The following is a 15,363-nucleotide window of genomic DNA, read 5'->3' on the forward strand; positions in this document are numbered from 1 at the left end:
GATCTATATATTTCCTTTGGGGCTTCCCTGGTGGCACAGTGGTTAAGAATCCGCCTGCCAATGCAAGGGACATGGGTTCGAGTGCTGGTCCGGGAAGATCCCACATGCCGCGGAGCAAGTAAGCCCGTGTGCCACAACTACTGAAGCCCACGTGCCACAACTACTGAAGCCTGTGCACCTAGAGTCTGTGCTCCGCAACAAGAGAAGTCACCGCAATAAGAAGCCCACGCACCACAACAAAGAGTAGCCCCCGCACACCGCAACTAGAGAAAGCCTGTGCACAGCAATGAAGACCCAACACAGCCATAAATTAATTAATTAATTAATTATTTTAAAAGTTCACTCTATATTTTATTTGAAATAGGAGGTGAGATTATATATCAAGAGCAGGAGGGGTTAGGGGTGCAAAAGATGTCTTGAGGAAAGGGATAAAGATGGAACACACTTCTTCTTTCCATCCATGATGCAGGAGAAAATCCTCATGAATCTGCAGAGCATCAGGTTTTACACTTTTTGGTGCTTCTTAAGTAGAGCTTATGAATAATGTGGATGGCTAAAAATATTTGCCAGGTAGTAGAAGGAAAGGACAATGTAGTAAAGCAATAGGAGGCACTAGCAGTGAGTGACTGAGGTATTGGCTCTTGGGGTTAGGCTGTGTAGGAAAGGAAGCCAACTGGGAGAAATGCAAGTCTGCATGAGGTAAAAAAAGAGTGTGAGGACCAAGGATGAAAGGCTGCAGTAGGGGTGTAGAATGATGGAGATAAAGATGAAAGAATCTTCTTCTATAAAGGTAGAAATATCTCTGGAGATTGCTGCTCCAGGGTGCAGCTTGAGACAAGGGAGACTGAAATGAAGCAATGGTGAAAGTTACTGGGGTTGAGGTTACAGACAAGACACCATGACATCCTGGCTGACTCTCCCAGCAGTCACACAGATGGGGCTCCTATCTCACACAGTAGAAGAAGCCATGTTTCATTAAGGTTTTGTGCTTTGTCCAAAGTATCCAGCTTACACAGAGCAGACCCATTATTAGGACTCTCAGTTCGTGGTGACAAATATCACTGCCCATGGGCTTTCAGGGATCGTTTCTAATGATTTTGAGGAGTAGGGGAGGCCTGGGAGTGTACAAACCTTTTTAATCCTAAAAGGACCTGCCTTTATTACTCCTTGCACTGCGTGGCACTACCAAAGACTGAGCCTGGCAATCCAGAAACCCCATAAAGTGACCTAGAATATTCTCTTTCCCTTAACCCTCACATCCCATTAGTCTCCAGGGCCTGTGTTAAGCCTTGAAACCATCTTCTTTCCATCCACTTAGTTTAAGCATTCAGCGTCTGTAATTATTTCCTATTACTGCCACAACAAATTAACAGCAATTTAGGGGTTTAAAACAACATACATTTATTATTTTACAGTTCTACAGGTCAGAAGTCCAGTCTGGGTCTCACCAGGATAAACTCAAAGTGTCAGTAGAGCTGAGTTCCTTTCTGGAGGCTCCAAGGGAGGATCCATTTCCTTATGGTGGTAGAACTGAGATTCCCATTTTGTTGTTGTTGTTGTTGTTGACTGAGGTCCATTCCCAGCTTCTAGAGACCACCCACCCTCCTTGGCTCCTGACCCAGGTCAAGCCCTTCTCATGCTTTGAATCTCTGACTCATTCTTCCACTTTAGGGGAAGCATATGATTAGATTAGATCCACCCAAATAATCCAGGATAATCTCCCCATCTCATTATCTTTAACCTTAATCACACCTGCCAAGTCCCTTTTGCCATGTAAGGTAACATATTCACAGGTTCTGGGGATTCTGGTGTGAACATCTTTCCTGGAGTTCTTATTCTGCCTACCACTGTATCCCAACCTGACTTATTTCAATAACTCCATAAGTCAAGTTTCCTGGCTCTGGTATTCTCTATGCTGTTTTCAGATTAACCTTTCTAGAACATTTGACATGTCTCCCATGCTTAAAATCCTTCTGACTTTCTCCAAAACAAGGGTCAAATTAATGTTCTTCAGCTCCTATTGGAAGAACGCGCTTAGATTTGGTCCTTTTCTATTGTTTTAGCTTCATTCCAATCTCCACTTCTTCCCTAACCCTTCTGAATGCTTGAAAAATGTTTACTGTGTCCTTTCTCCACCTATAGGTGCTGTGAAGCTCCCATTTCTTCTTCCAAATTGAGCTTAGACATCACCTCCTTCAGAAAAATCTTCCTGACACTCCCCTCCCCATAGCTATAACCACAGGAACGGTGTCTTAAACATCTCTGTTTAAGAGATGTTTACGTCTTCTGTATACATCTTCTGTATATTCCTATTTTGGGTATTAAACCCAAATGTGTTGTGATTTTAGTCTATTTCACCTAACAAGTGTTTACTTTCCTGTGTCCCAGCCATGCTCTGCCACTTCCTAAATGTGTAACTTTGGGTAGGGTATTTTACTTCACTATGCCTCCCTTTCCCTTTGTAAAACTTAAAGTAGCTACAGGATCTACATTTATAAGTTGTTGTGAGGATTATAAGTGACCTGCATATGTTAAGTTTTGCTAGTATTATTCATATTCCCAGCCCTCTGCACAGAACTACCATATAGTAGGTGCTTAATGGAGGACGGGTTCATCACACTCCTACGAAGGTCCAGCACCTTCGCCCTTGAGAATGGCTACCCCGGGTCAGGGCTCTTCACCAGAAGGAAGGCCCAGATTCGGTCCCATTCCAATGAATAGCCAGCCTTCGGCTCCGTGGGCAGGGGCAGTCACTGAAGTCCACGGGGGTGCCACAGACCGGTCTGGCTTCCCAGGAGCCAATGAGCCTTTTAACTTTGAGAGGGAGCCCTGCACCCCCCGCGAATTGAAACTAGGAATCGCTAGCGCGTCAGGTATCGCCAGGTAGACTTGAGGCCAGTAGAGGCTGAAACACAGACACACAACGTTAAGAGCAGGCGGGATTTAGGGGCTTATACGGAAAATGATGATGAGGATGATAACGGCAACAGATAACAGATGATAAAATTCATGCGTACTTGTTAGGTGCCAGGCATGAGCTCACTTAACCGACTCAACTCACTACGAGGTTGGTATCTCATTTTCACAGTTGAAGAAACTGAGAGACCCGAAAGGTAACGTCTTCCTTGCATATCTCCCAAGCCTGTCCTGGCTCCTCGCGCCCAAAAATCTTGCCTTGCAGCTCAAGTCCAGCTCCCAGGTAGCTGTCCAGCTCTCCTCCGCGGTCTCCGGAGCTCTGGCCACTCCTGACCCCCAACGCCAGGCCCAGTCTGCCCAGTCACGGCCGCTGGGGTTCTCCTCTCGTCCCCGCCCTGGACCGCTAGATCCTCCTCTACCTTGCCTCCCCGGCTGCTCCGCTCTTCCTCCTCCGCACGCTCCGCCCCCGACCTCCCGGCTCCTCCTCCTTGTCCGGCTCCGCCCCCAGCCTCCTAACTCCACCTTCCGCCCCGCCCCCGGCTCCTTAGCTCCTCCTCCTACCCCGCCCCTCGTTTCTTTTGCCTTGCCCCTGGCTCCTTTTCTCCCGCCGTCTCTGGCCCGCGCTTTGCTCGTGAGTCCGCGGGGCCCCGCGAACGTTCAAGAGTCTAGGCAGCTCCGCGCCGTCAGATCGCCCAGCTCGCCTCTTGGCGTCCCGGCGCCACCGGGCCCCCTCTTCCGAGTAAGTGCCTCCTGGGCGCGCCGGTTCCGCACACACCCTCGCAGGGCTTCCCCGGCCGCTGGGCTGTGGGCTGCTCCTGAGGGCGCGCGCTTTCAGCTCGCCGAGAGTCTCTGGAGTGGGTGGGAGTGGGTGGGAGTGCGTGTGAGCGAGTGTGTGTGTTTGTGCGTGTGTGTGCAGACGCGCACAAGTCCGAAAACTACGCAGAGTTTTACTCAGTTCCTGCAGCGCAGAGACAACCTGAGACCTCCAGCTCGGGGCCCTTACCGATTTGGGCTGACCCCTTAACTTCCACCTCCTGCACTGAGCCCCATCCCTCCCTATTCCTTGCTTCCTTCTGCAGACGCGGCTCCCACTACGTGTCACGCCCTCCTGGTAACAGCTCCTGCTGTCGAAAGGACTGGCCCGGTTATCAGGATGCCCCAGATTGCAGACCGAGATGCTAGCCTGAGATTGTAATCCAACCCTGCATTGTAAAATGGGCAGGGACTAGAGTTTTGCCTTGAGATCGTTCGGTGGAGACTTCCTTTGAGGAAGAAAGTTTGTGTGTGTGTTTGTGTGTCCGCCCGTGTCTTTGCGCGCCCTCTCGACTCTCAGCCTTCAAAACCTGATGCAAGAACACTTGATAAGCGCCCTCGGACCCAGGGCGGCTGATAGGCATGTTCAAGACCACTCTGACCAACCGGGCTTGGGCGCCTAAAAGATGTTTATTGATTCAGTGACACCCTATTGCTAAAGCCAACTGATAAAACACAGCCCTAGGTAGGAAGAGCAGTACCCTGAGAGAATCATGGGAGGAGGGAGACAGTAGTTGAGTGTTCAGTGTTGAAACAAAGAAATCCTGGAGTTACTTAAGACTGATAATTCCATCCTTGCATAAATTATTTTTATTGGGGGTCAATACTATCTCAATGTAGGGTGTATTTCTGCCCTAAAAAGCAGATTTAATTGATAGCAGTACAGTACTTTAATCCATCAATAAAATGATTCCCTGGTTGCTGAGGTCCCATCCAATTATGATAGTCCCTGAATTCTTCTGTATCTCAGTTTATTCTTGCTATCTTCTTGCTGTGAAAGTAGAGATACCCATAAAATTTCCCCACCTTCATGATAAGAATTCATTTAGGAGATGCTGGTAGGGAAATGACCTGTTGAGTAGAAATTATTCATTGAGGCATAAGGAAAACAAAACTATGTGGTTAAAGGAAATAACCAGAACAGAGCAGGCTTTAAGTTGCCATTGTGAAAGTTAGAGCTGATATGAAAGTTAGAGCTGATAAATCACTTTAAGTGCCGCTTATCACAGCAGATATTTTTATCCTGGTTTGAATCTTGTGTTACACAAAAGTGTTTCCACAGTGTTTTAACTAAGGAAACATTATGCTTTGAAATGTAAACATATGACTCCATCTGTCTTTAAGGAAAGAAATAATTATCACACTTAATTAAACACCTGGAAACATTTATTGCCACCTTCTAATTAGATCTGTCATGGGGAGTTGTCAGCAAGTTATTGTTAATATTCTAGCCGGTAACACACTTGGCTTTTTCGTAGATTTTTGGGGCGGGGGATGCCAGTTCCCCTTCATATACATTACTTGTCTCTGCCACTTCTTGCTCAGCTTTTGAGTTTTTAACCTGTAATTTGAGTAAATAAAGTTTAGGGAAGTGGACTACCATTTACCTCCCTGTAAAATATGAATACCTTAGGTATTGAATGTTTGGTGTTAAGGTCTTTGCATTAACAGATATAGGTCTTCTAAGCCATTATATCCATCTAGATTATCTGCTAATTTAAGAATCATTAATAAATTATTGAATATAAGAAAGTTCCCGCCAAATTGTAGTGCTCCTGCACAGATGCTCCTTTAAATTTTTTTTCTTTAAGAGAGACTTGAATCTGTAGTGCCTTTTGTTCTAATGTGTTTAAATTCAATGAGGAAAGGGATGGCATGAGCTGGAAAATCTGCTTATCTTTGTTGCCTCTTAATTTTCTGTTTCTGACTATATTGCTGGATATAGTCTTCATCTGTGTTGTGAGTGTTGCAGACAGGCTGTTCTGGGAGTCCAGCAGAATGGCAGAAACTGAGGGTGAGCATGCACACTGCAAGGGCCAGGAACAGAGTATTTTATGAGGACTGTTCTCTGCAATTTTTTATTCTGTTGAAATTGGAGGAAAGGGTGTGTGGAGAGAAATGATTGCATCCAAACAGTACTCATTAGGAAATGCAGTTTGGGGGAGGAGGGGATTTCTAGGTGGTTTACGACTTGGGGAACTTCAGGTAGCTGATCCTTGAAGCTGAGGCTGCCACAGTGCCAGGCACTCGCGAGACCTCATAGTTAATTGATTCAAATTAATCCTTGTCTACTTGGATCAGCCCCTTGGAATGAACACATTTCCTTCTTGGAGATTTCTTTCGTCCTCAATCAGAATTGAGCTTTGCTTCCACACCATGCAGAAGAGTCCATTCTCCACCCCCTCCATCCTTGCCTGGTACAAATTGAGGGCTTGACCATGGGATGACCTCCAGGAGGCAGAGGAGGGTGGGTGATAACAAATAAAGGCCACCTGTTTTCTCACGGAGGGAGAAGGGAGCGGTAGCACAACCCCAGTACCATGGGCACTGACTCGGGCACTGGGGACATGCACAGGGGCCCACCTGGACAAAAATGGGACAGTTTTCCTCAGTTTGGCATTCACAGAGATAATCAGCTCTGCTGCAGAGTTTAAGAGAAGGCACCGTGTGGTGCCAGATAAACTTTTATCACCTCAACTCTCCTCACGCTGCCCACATCCTGCATTTAATACCAAATGCACAGAGTAAGCATTCAACAAACACCGAAAAGGAGCTTTTAACACCCCAACCTTCATGTTTCCCTGTGAGAAGCAGTTTACTTCCTGCTCCCCCATCTCTGGTTTTGATGACTTTGGCCCTGGGGTCTGAGCCAACTGCAGTTTCTAGACTTTTGTACCTCAGTGGGGCTTCCCAGTAGCTAAAAACAGATGGTTCATTGAGGGTAAAAAAAAAAAAAAATCAGTGAACCTTGTTGCAAAATGTAAACGAGGTCAAGTAGTAACCAGTGAACGTCAGTTCGCATTCTATATTTTGGCCTTAAGAAAAGGAAGTGAGCTACAGTAGGAGGTAGATAATTCTAGAATGTGAGAGGCACCATTTGGCCCATGAGTCTTAGACTACAACAGTGGCCGTTATACAAGTTTGGAGGCGCATCCCCTCTGTCCAGCTTGCAGGGGCACCATTCATTCACGCAGCGGGCATTTATTGAGCTCCTACTGTGTACGTGGCACTGTGCAGCCCTCTCATGTTTGCACCAAGGCCTGGGATCCAAGAGGACCAGTGACTTGCATGAAAATGTTTGCTGGTAAGAACGAGTCCCTGAAGATAAATTGATAATGGCAAAGATGGGTTCAGAATTCTTCTGAGTTTCACAAAGGAAAGTAAAGGCAATTCCTTAGAACAGTAGATGAACCATTTTCAAAATATTTTTTATTTCTCAATAATAAGAAGTTGAAATAAGCATCTTTCATCTGACGTCTGTTTCAAATCACCAGTGGTATAACTGCAATAAACGTGATTCCATAAGATTTGGTTTTCTTGGCCTTGCATGTCAAGCATGGAAGTTACCTGAGAAATTTGTTTTAAAATGTCACATGCTCCAAAATAATCAAATAACATCCACCCATCCTTTTAGGGATAGGTTGCTTTTTGTCTAGAAGAAAGTGTTTATGGTTCAGAACCAAGGTAGCAAAGATGCAGAGCCAGCTGCAAAGCTGGATGGGCGTCAGCAAGTTTGTTTTCCCAGGATTGTGGAGGTTTTTTTGGCCGCCCATGCGGCTTGTGGGATCTTAGTTCCCCAACCAGGGATGGAACCCGGGCCCTCCGCCGTGAAAGCTCAGAGTCCTAACCACTGGACTGCCAGGGAATTCCCGGATTGTGCTTTTTTATATAGAACAAGAGGGGTGATTGACCAACATGATGATATTTGGCTCAGGGTGACCAGGGGCTAGGCATGCAGCCACCTTCCCCACCAAAAAGAAACAAAAAATGGCTGGGAGGTCACAGGAATGGGCCTCCCCTGGAACAACCCAAGCTGACTTATAAGCACATTGGGGTTTGTTTCTTTAATAACAGAGAATGGAATTAAGTCCAAAATTCCACTTGTCGTCATTTCCTTAAACATTGGGAATGAAGATGACTTTTAGTTTAGTCAAAAAGTGGTTGGGTCACGTGACACTGTTGGAATCAGCTGTTCATGTCTCAGCCACCACTAGCTGTGTGACTTGGGATAAGCTACTTCAGCTCTCTGAGCCTATTGCTTTACCTAAAACGTGGGGATGGTATTTCTATCATAGGATTGTTGTGTGGATTAAGGCAGGATGTTCCTCTCCTGGTGTCCAATGTGCAGAAGCAAGTGGTCTACTTTGTTGGATTGGCCACATTGCTCTCATTTCAAGACGATGGTGTTTGTACTGGGCCATAGTGGAGCAGAGAGAGAGAGTGGTGACTGTTACCACATGTGCTTTTAGCATGAACTTTCCTTTTTTTGCCTCTGACGAAGCCAGAGAAGCCCAGAGAAGGGGGTGCATGTAGCGCAATTTCAGTTATTCCCAGCTGCAGGGTCATGTGATTATATAGGGAACTCTTGCTGCTGCTGCCGCTGCTGCAGCTGCTAAAGAGAATGAGCCAGAGCAGGGCATCTGGGTTTTACGTGTCTGAGCAGAAGAGCCATGGCATCCAGTAAACCCTCCCTATGCATGAGAGACACTTTTAAAAGGCCCGTTACAGTTCATTTGTGAGCAGTGGGTTGGCCTTTAGCCTATGGAGGCCCTTATTTAAAACAGGTAATGGATATGAAACCAGGTTTTCCAAGCCAGACAGGAAGCTATGTCTCAGCTGCCCTTGGTGTTGCAAAGGGACTCGAGCTGGCATGTCTTCAAGAGAAGTTGTGAGAGTTCCGAGGGGCAGAGGGCAGGGACATTATCTTCAAGGTTGTCCACTGGGGCAAGCTCTTCTGGGAACACAGCACTCTGCAGGGCACATGAATATTTGAAAGGAGCCAAAAAGGAAGAACCAGCCCACCTGACCAATACCCTCTCTAAGCCTGGCTCTTATTCCTTCAAGCCAAATTCATTTAGTTCAAGCCTTCTCCACTCACAGCTGTTATTTTATTTATTTCAAAAAATGAGTTCCTTATGACTGTCAACCAGTGGGACTCAACCAGTCCTGGTGGAGTCCCACTGTCCTCATCCTTTCCCATCTCAGCCTCTTCAGTTGTGCTCAGGCTCTCACATACATGTAGATGCAACATATTCTACGGAACATGTTGGAGTAGGGAGTTCTACGGAAATGCCACCGTCTTCTGAGAAAAACTGCAGGTACAAATGTTGGCCAGAGGTTGCAAAGTTCAAAACAATCTTTGATGACTCAGACCTTTAAGAAAGAAGTCCAATACCTGATTCCACCCCTCTGTGATTGGGAAATAACTCCCTTTTTCTCCCTTTCTTCTCTCTTGAAAAAGATGAGGTAGTTTTCTGGGAAGTGGCTGGTGTTTGATTCAATACTATCACCGCCCTGGAAGGGCAGAGCAGTCTAGACTTAATGATGGAATTCTTTCTGCCTTGGTGCAGGGATAGACCCCCCGGTGACTCACAGAGTGTACCTGGGAGAGGTGGTGAGCTCAGCCCTCCCTCCCCGAGCATCCGGTGATGGTCTCTGTGTTGCACATACTTAGCCATTTTGCTCCTTTGCTTTTATGGCCTGGAACACCTGAAGGTTCCTGAAAGAACAGCCACTCTTTTTGCCAAGGAGAGAGACTGTGTCGACAAGCAGCCTCCCGGGTTCCTGCCCTGTGGTTTGAGAATGCAATTATCTGGGCAGCCACAGAGGTGATCTCCCAAATGAAATTTTGAACTTGTCCAACGTGCTATATTTTAGGGCTCATCTGGGGCCATAGTTCCACCTACTGTGGCATCACCAAGGCCGGGCCAGGGAATCTGCCTTTCTAACAATTCTCTCCCCGCCCCCCCATGCCCACCCCTGGTGACTGATGCACAGCGAACTGAAAACCCCTAGCCTGGGAGATCGGTTGTAATGTCTCGTTCTGTAAAGATTATTCAGGCAGTATCTGTAGGTGTCTTCCCACCTCCTTTTTTTTTTGGCAGTGGAAAAGTGCAAACCTCTTGAAAGTACAGAGTGACTTTAAAGTTTAAAGAAGATTAACATGAACGTGCACAAAATGAACACCTGTGTACCCATCCTAGGAAATAACAAAGTGGTTTTTCAAGTAGGTCCTCACTGGGTTAAAAATTGTTGACCAACAACCAGGTCAAGAACAAAAAATAACAACCAAAACCAGTAGTGGCATCCCACAAATGGCTCCAGGAATTGAAAGCCACGAAGCAGAGACACCAGGGAGTCTGCTCAGTGTTCATTTGTTCACAATCTAGATTTCGAATCACTGGCAATGCTGACCTCATCCTTTAGTGTGCTGCTGACTTGAGGACACCTCACGCTTTGTAGATCACTGACATGGGATGGGCGCCCTTTTTCTAGGAGTGGCACCTGTTGGGAGGAGCCCCAGGCCCAAGACTCTTGAGTTGCCAAGTAGCCTGTTTTCCCTTCCCTGGGTCTACTCCCCTGTCCTGAGGTCCTGGCACCTCCAGGAAGCTATCCTGTTCTGAGAGTGCCGTGCCCCTCTCATGTTGAAATGGTGGGTGATGGGAAAATGGACAATAGACTGCTGAAGCTGTCTTGCTGTAACTTCCTCCCCCTCTCCCTCCTCCCCCTTTGTCCTCTACTTCCTCTTCCTTCTCTTCTTCCTCCTCCTTCTTTTGCTTTTTTTTTTTTTTGCATTTTGAGTTGTGTAAGTACTTGAGACTTTCTTCCCTACTTCTGAATTCTGGTCAGTTTTCAATTTCTCATTCTAATAGGGGCCTTGAAAATTATTTAATAATGGTCTGCTACTGATGCTACATAGTCCTAATTTTAGTAGAACCACTATTTTTTCCCTCTAGGTTGAAATATTTGACCAGGGACCCACAAGTATAAAAATGGACTGATCTGAGTCTTGCCTCAGCCTTCCTCTCTAGCCAGCAATCCTCCAGGTTTGCTGCTCCCGAGTCCAGCGCACAAGGGGCCTTCTAGCCTCACAATTTGGGAAAAGGGGCAGGTGGAAGAGGTTGGGAAGTGACTTGCAGAGACAAACCACAGGCCAGAGAATGAATCACCACAGTCTTCCTGGTGCATACCTGGTCTGAGTTCCCTACAAGCATGTCCACCCCAAATTTTACCCTTCAGTCTGTCTTTTCTGTTTCCTTTCTTGGTTGCCCTAGTATTTGTATATTCATGATAACAGATAGTATACCAGATCACTGTAACAGTTTGCTAGGGCTGCCATAACAACATTCTACAGACTGGGTGGCTTAAACAATAGAAATCTATTTCTCACAGTTCTGGAGGCTGGAAGGCCAAGATCAAGGTGTTGACTGGTGTGGTTTCTCCTGAGGCTTCTCTCCTAGGTTTGCAGATGGTCACCTTCTCATTGTTTCCTCACATAGTCTTTTCTCTGTGTGCATGCATCTGTGGTATCTCTCTCGCTTTCTTTTTATGAGGACAGCAGTCATATTAGATTAGGACCCCACCCTTTTGACCTCATTTAACTTTAATTATCTTTCAAAAGGCCCTATCTCTAGTCACACTGGGGATTAGGGCTTCAGCCTAAGAATTTGAGGGGGAGGGGGCAGAATTCTATCTACAACAATCTCTTTTGTAAAGGTATTACGGGGAATTCCCTGGCAGTGCAGTTGTAGGACTGGGCACTTTCACTGTGGTGGCCTGATTCAGGAACTAAGATTCCAAAAGCCGAGCAGCACGGTCATAAAAAAGGGCAGGAGTGTTACAAATAATACCCTTTGTTGTTATTATCATATGGTTTACGTCTACATATATAATCTTCAGAAATCATGGTTATTATTTTTTACTTTAAACAATGATCTTTTGAAGAAATTAGAACATGAGAAAAAGTTTTTTATATTTATCCACTTACTTGAGGCTCTTCATTCTTTAGTGTAGATCCGTTTCCATCAGGTATTTTTTAATCCTTCAGCCTGAAGAACTTCCTTTAATATTACTTGTAGCCCAGAGCTGCTGGCAACAAATTCTCTCAGCCTCCTTTGTACATGTGCCCCTCATGTCTGTGTGTCCAAATCTCTTCTTATAAGGGTACCAGTCAGATTGCGTTAGGGCACACCAGAAGAACCTCACTGTAGTTGAATCACCTTTTTAAAGACCCTATCTCCAAGTACAGTCCCATTTTGAGTTACTGGAGGTGAGGACTCCAACATATGAATTCTCTTAGTGGTGGGGGGGGACACAATTCAGCCCATAACAGTTAGGATGCTTTAGGCTGCAAGTAAGAGAATGCCCAGCTACCAGTGGTTTGAACAGTAAAGACATTAAATTATCTTACGTGAAGGGAGTCTGGGGTTGATCCAATCCAGAGTTGAATCAGTGCCTCAAACAGCATCATCAGGGACCAGGTTCTTTCCATCCTTCTCTTCTCCCATCCTTAATATGTTACCTTTTTTTTTTCTGCAGACTTGCCGCCTCATAGACAGAAAATAGTTTCTTCTGCGGTGGGTATCACAGGCTTCTCCAAACTCATTCAAAGACAGGAGGAGCTTGTGGATGTGGGGAGAGGGGTGGGCAGAGAGAGCAGCAATAAATCTGTTCTCTTGTAATGTCCATCTCTTTTCTTTTTTTTTTTTTAACATCTTTATTGGAGTATAAATGCTTTACAATGATGTGTTAGTTTCTGCTTTATAACGAAGTGAATCAGCTATACATATACATATATCCCCATATCTCCTCCCTCTTGCATCTCCCTCCCATCCTCCCTATCCCACCCCTCTAGGTGGTCACAAAGCACCGAGCTGATCTCCCTGTGCTATGCGGCTGCTTCCCACTAGCTATCTGTTTTACATTAGGTAGTGTATATATTTCCATGCCACTCTCTCACTTTGTCCCAGCTTACCCTTCCCCCTCCCTGTCCATCTCTTTTCATCAGAGGATAAATCTTTCCTGAAGCCTCCTCAGGCCTCACTGACCACAACTGAGTCACAGCTGCAAGGGAAGCTGTGAAAATAAGTAATGGACATTAAGGGAAAACTTCTACTTTGGGAGGTTGGCTGTACCAATGGGAACAAGGGAAAGAGGCATGATTATTGGGCAGATAAATAATATCTGCACCAGCCCCAGGCTCCCATGCTCTAGAAGCTGTCTAGCTGAGCCATCACTATTACTGGTAATAATCATCTCAGGTTTTATTGGAATTAAAATTATCTACCCATGATGAGTAGTTGGGAGAAAAAGATGTGGAAGGTGTTAATCACATATATGAACTTAATTACTACTAGTAGTGACTTTTTAATGTTGTGTGTTTCTAAAAATAGCAGTATTTACTTTGGAGACAGCATGCTGCATTGAAACCCAGAAGATGTTCATCAAATAGAGAGTTCTTTATCTTTATGGAAATGTTTACACCCCCAATAACAGTAATCATGACAAACACTTTTTGAGTACTTATGATGGGCCGGGCACTGTGCTAAATGCTTTATACACATTATTAAATTCATCTTCCTAACAGATCTGTGAGAAAGGTATTGTTGTTAATCTGCATTTGCAGATGAGGAACTGAGGCTTGGGGAGGTCAAATAACCTGCCATAGATGCCTGGCTGAGCTGGGAGTCACACCCGGGCAGTTCAGCTTCATCCCATACCTGTGCTTTGAACTGCTACAGGATATTACCCCTCAACAAAACTGCTAAAAACTCCTTCATTTTCTGTAAGCTCTCAAAAGCTGTTATCTTTCCAACCAGTCAGAGTCTACCTCATAGTTTATGTCTCATTTTATTGTTCATATTTTAAGATTGAGATATAATTGACATTCTGGTGTTTTTAGTAGTAGAAAGAAGAACCTTGAGAGTGTGCCCAGCTGACACTGACTCACCTGGTGACCTTCAACAAGCCACCACAGTCTCCTCTGAGAGGTTCAGATTAAGACTGAGTCTGCGGGGCCACATCCAGGCACTTAGGGTCTGTTGTTCACAGACCGTTGCCCTCTGCAGATTGTACTAAAAGTCCTATGTTTATTTCAGATGTGATTCACAAATGTATTTCAAAGTAAGGATGTGGAAGTTCAAGATGAATGGAGCTGTACTTCCCAAATCGAGAAGATAACATTTATATCCTTTTTCATACTGGGAAGAAGTTGGACAACTTTAATAACCCAGAGGAATGTGTCTTTCATTATTGGCTTGTACAGAAGAGTGCCAATCTGAGTGATGGCAAATTTGTCCTCAGGTTGTAGAATCTTGTGTGAGGCAAATTTAGTAAAAGCTGGGAAAACTTCCTGATGGTCATTGTGCAGAGACTGCACCCTGCAGAATGCTTGGGCAGCTGAGAATTGGCTTTAGCAGAAGCAGGGCTAGGTGTGCTTCTCATCTGGTGACTCTAATAACAGGGACGCAGTGGAGACGCTGTTCCAAAATGCAGTGCAGACATTGGGAGCCTGTGTTTCTTCTCTTAGTCCTGAATTCATGTTGCTAAAGTTGTAATAACATCTTGTGTGTGGTAGTTTTTTGCGGTACGCAGGCCTTTCACTGTTGTGGCCTGTCCCGTTGCGGAGCACAGGCTCCGGACGTGCAGGCTCAGCGACCATGGCTCACGGGCCCAGCCGCTCCGCGGCATGTGGGATCCTCCCGGACCGGGGCACGAACCCGTGTCCCCTGCATCGGCAGGCGGACTCTCAACCACTGGGCCACCAGGGAAGCTCCTGTTCATTTGTTTTTTAATCGACTATTGCTAATAACGAGTCTGGAGCTGAGTATGGGAGTAAGGGGTGTAAGTTTCTTCTCTAATTCTGGGAACTCAAAGCTGCCCTAGGTTGGTATGCTGAATGCTACAACTCTGAGTCAAGTGATTAATCTTATGTCTGTGAGAAATCAACACCCAACAGCTCTTTGCAATTCCAGTTAGGCATCCTAGAGGTCATTTTGAATTAAGAACACCTTTGAGATATTTTGGAGTACATGATTTGCTATAAGCTTTAAAAAATGATTTGAAGTGTTATAAGGCAAATTTTCATTAAAACAGTATAGATGAAATCATTTACTGTCACCATGAGCAGTTCATTGAAACAGAAGTCCTTCATAAGATACTGGCTCCCAGCTGATTGGCTGCTTGGCCCCTTCCCCTCCTCTATTGCCTTGCTGGGTTTTCCATCAGTTGGCTCTTATTGTGCTGACTCGCCTAGATTCCTTTTTTTTTTTTTAACTTAGTGACATTTTTTAAATTTAATAATTGAAAATCCATTCAATGTTTCTGGTCAGAAAAGTCCACATTGTAAAGACTGCAATTAAAATTGTGGTTCCATGCAATTCACATGAAGACTTCAATTGGATTTTTAATTTGAAAACTAGCAGATACTATTTTAAAGCACATCTGGAAACACATATTCTTTTTTTTTTTTAACATCTTTATTGGAGTATAATTGCTTTACAATGGTGTGTTAGTTTCTGCTTTATAACAAAGTGAATCAGTTATACATACACATATGTTCCCATATCTCTTCCCTCTTGCGTCTCCCTCCCTCCCACCCTCCCTATCCCACCCCTCTAGGTGGTCACAAAGCAC

The 15,363-nt window shown here is 45.2% G+C and overlaps 1 protein-coding gene across 2 annotated transcripts in view; it reads left to right on the forward strand.

The window, feature by feature from the left end:
* Positions 1–2,969: 2,969 nt before the first annotated feature.
* TNFAIP8 (TNF alpha induced protein 8) overlaps positions 2,970–15,363 on the forward strand; it is a 123,315-nt gene continuing 110,921 nt past the window's right edge. Inside the window, exon 1 of one of the 2 annotated variants that reach the window (XM_060295444.2) lies at positions 2,970–3,067. In XM_060295444.2, coding sequence (XP_060151427.1) covers positions 3,034–3,067 — 34 coding nt within the window. In that variant the 5' untranslated portion in view covers positions 2,970–3,033. Of the gene's footprint in view, positions 3,068–3,554; positions 3,656–15,363 lie in introns of those variants that run through there. The other variant, XM_030869818.3, reaches the window with a different exon arrangement.

This window comes from Globicephala melas, chromosome 3, assembly GCF_963455315.2.
Source record: "Globicephala melas chromosome 3, mGloMel1.2, whole genome shotgun sequence".
NCBI lineage: Eukaryota > Metazoa > Chordata > Mammalia > Artiodactyla > Delphinidae > Globicephala > Globicephala melas.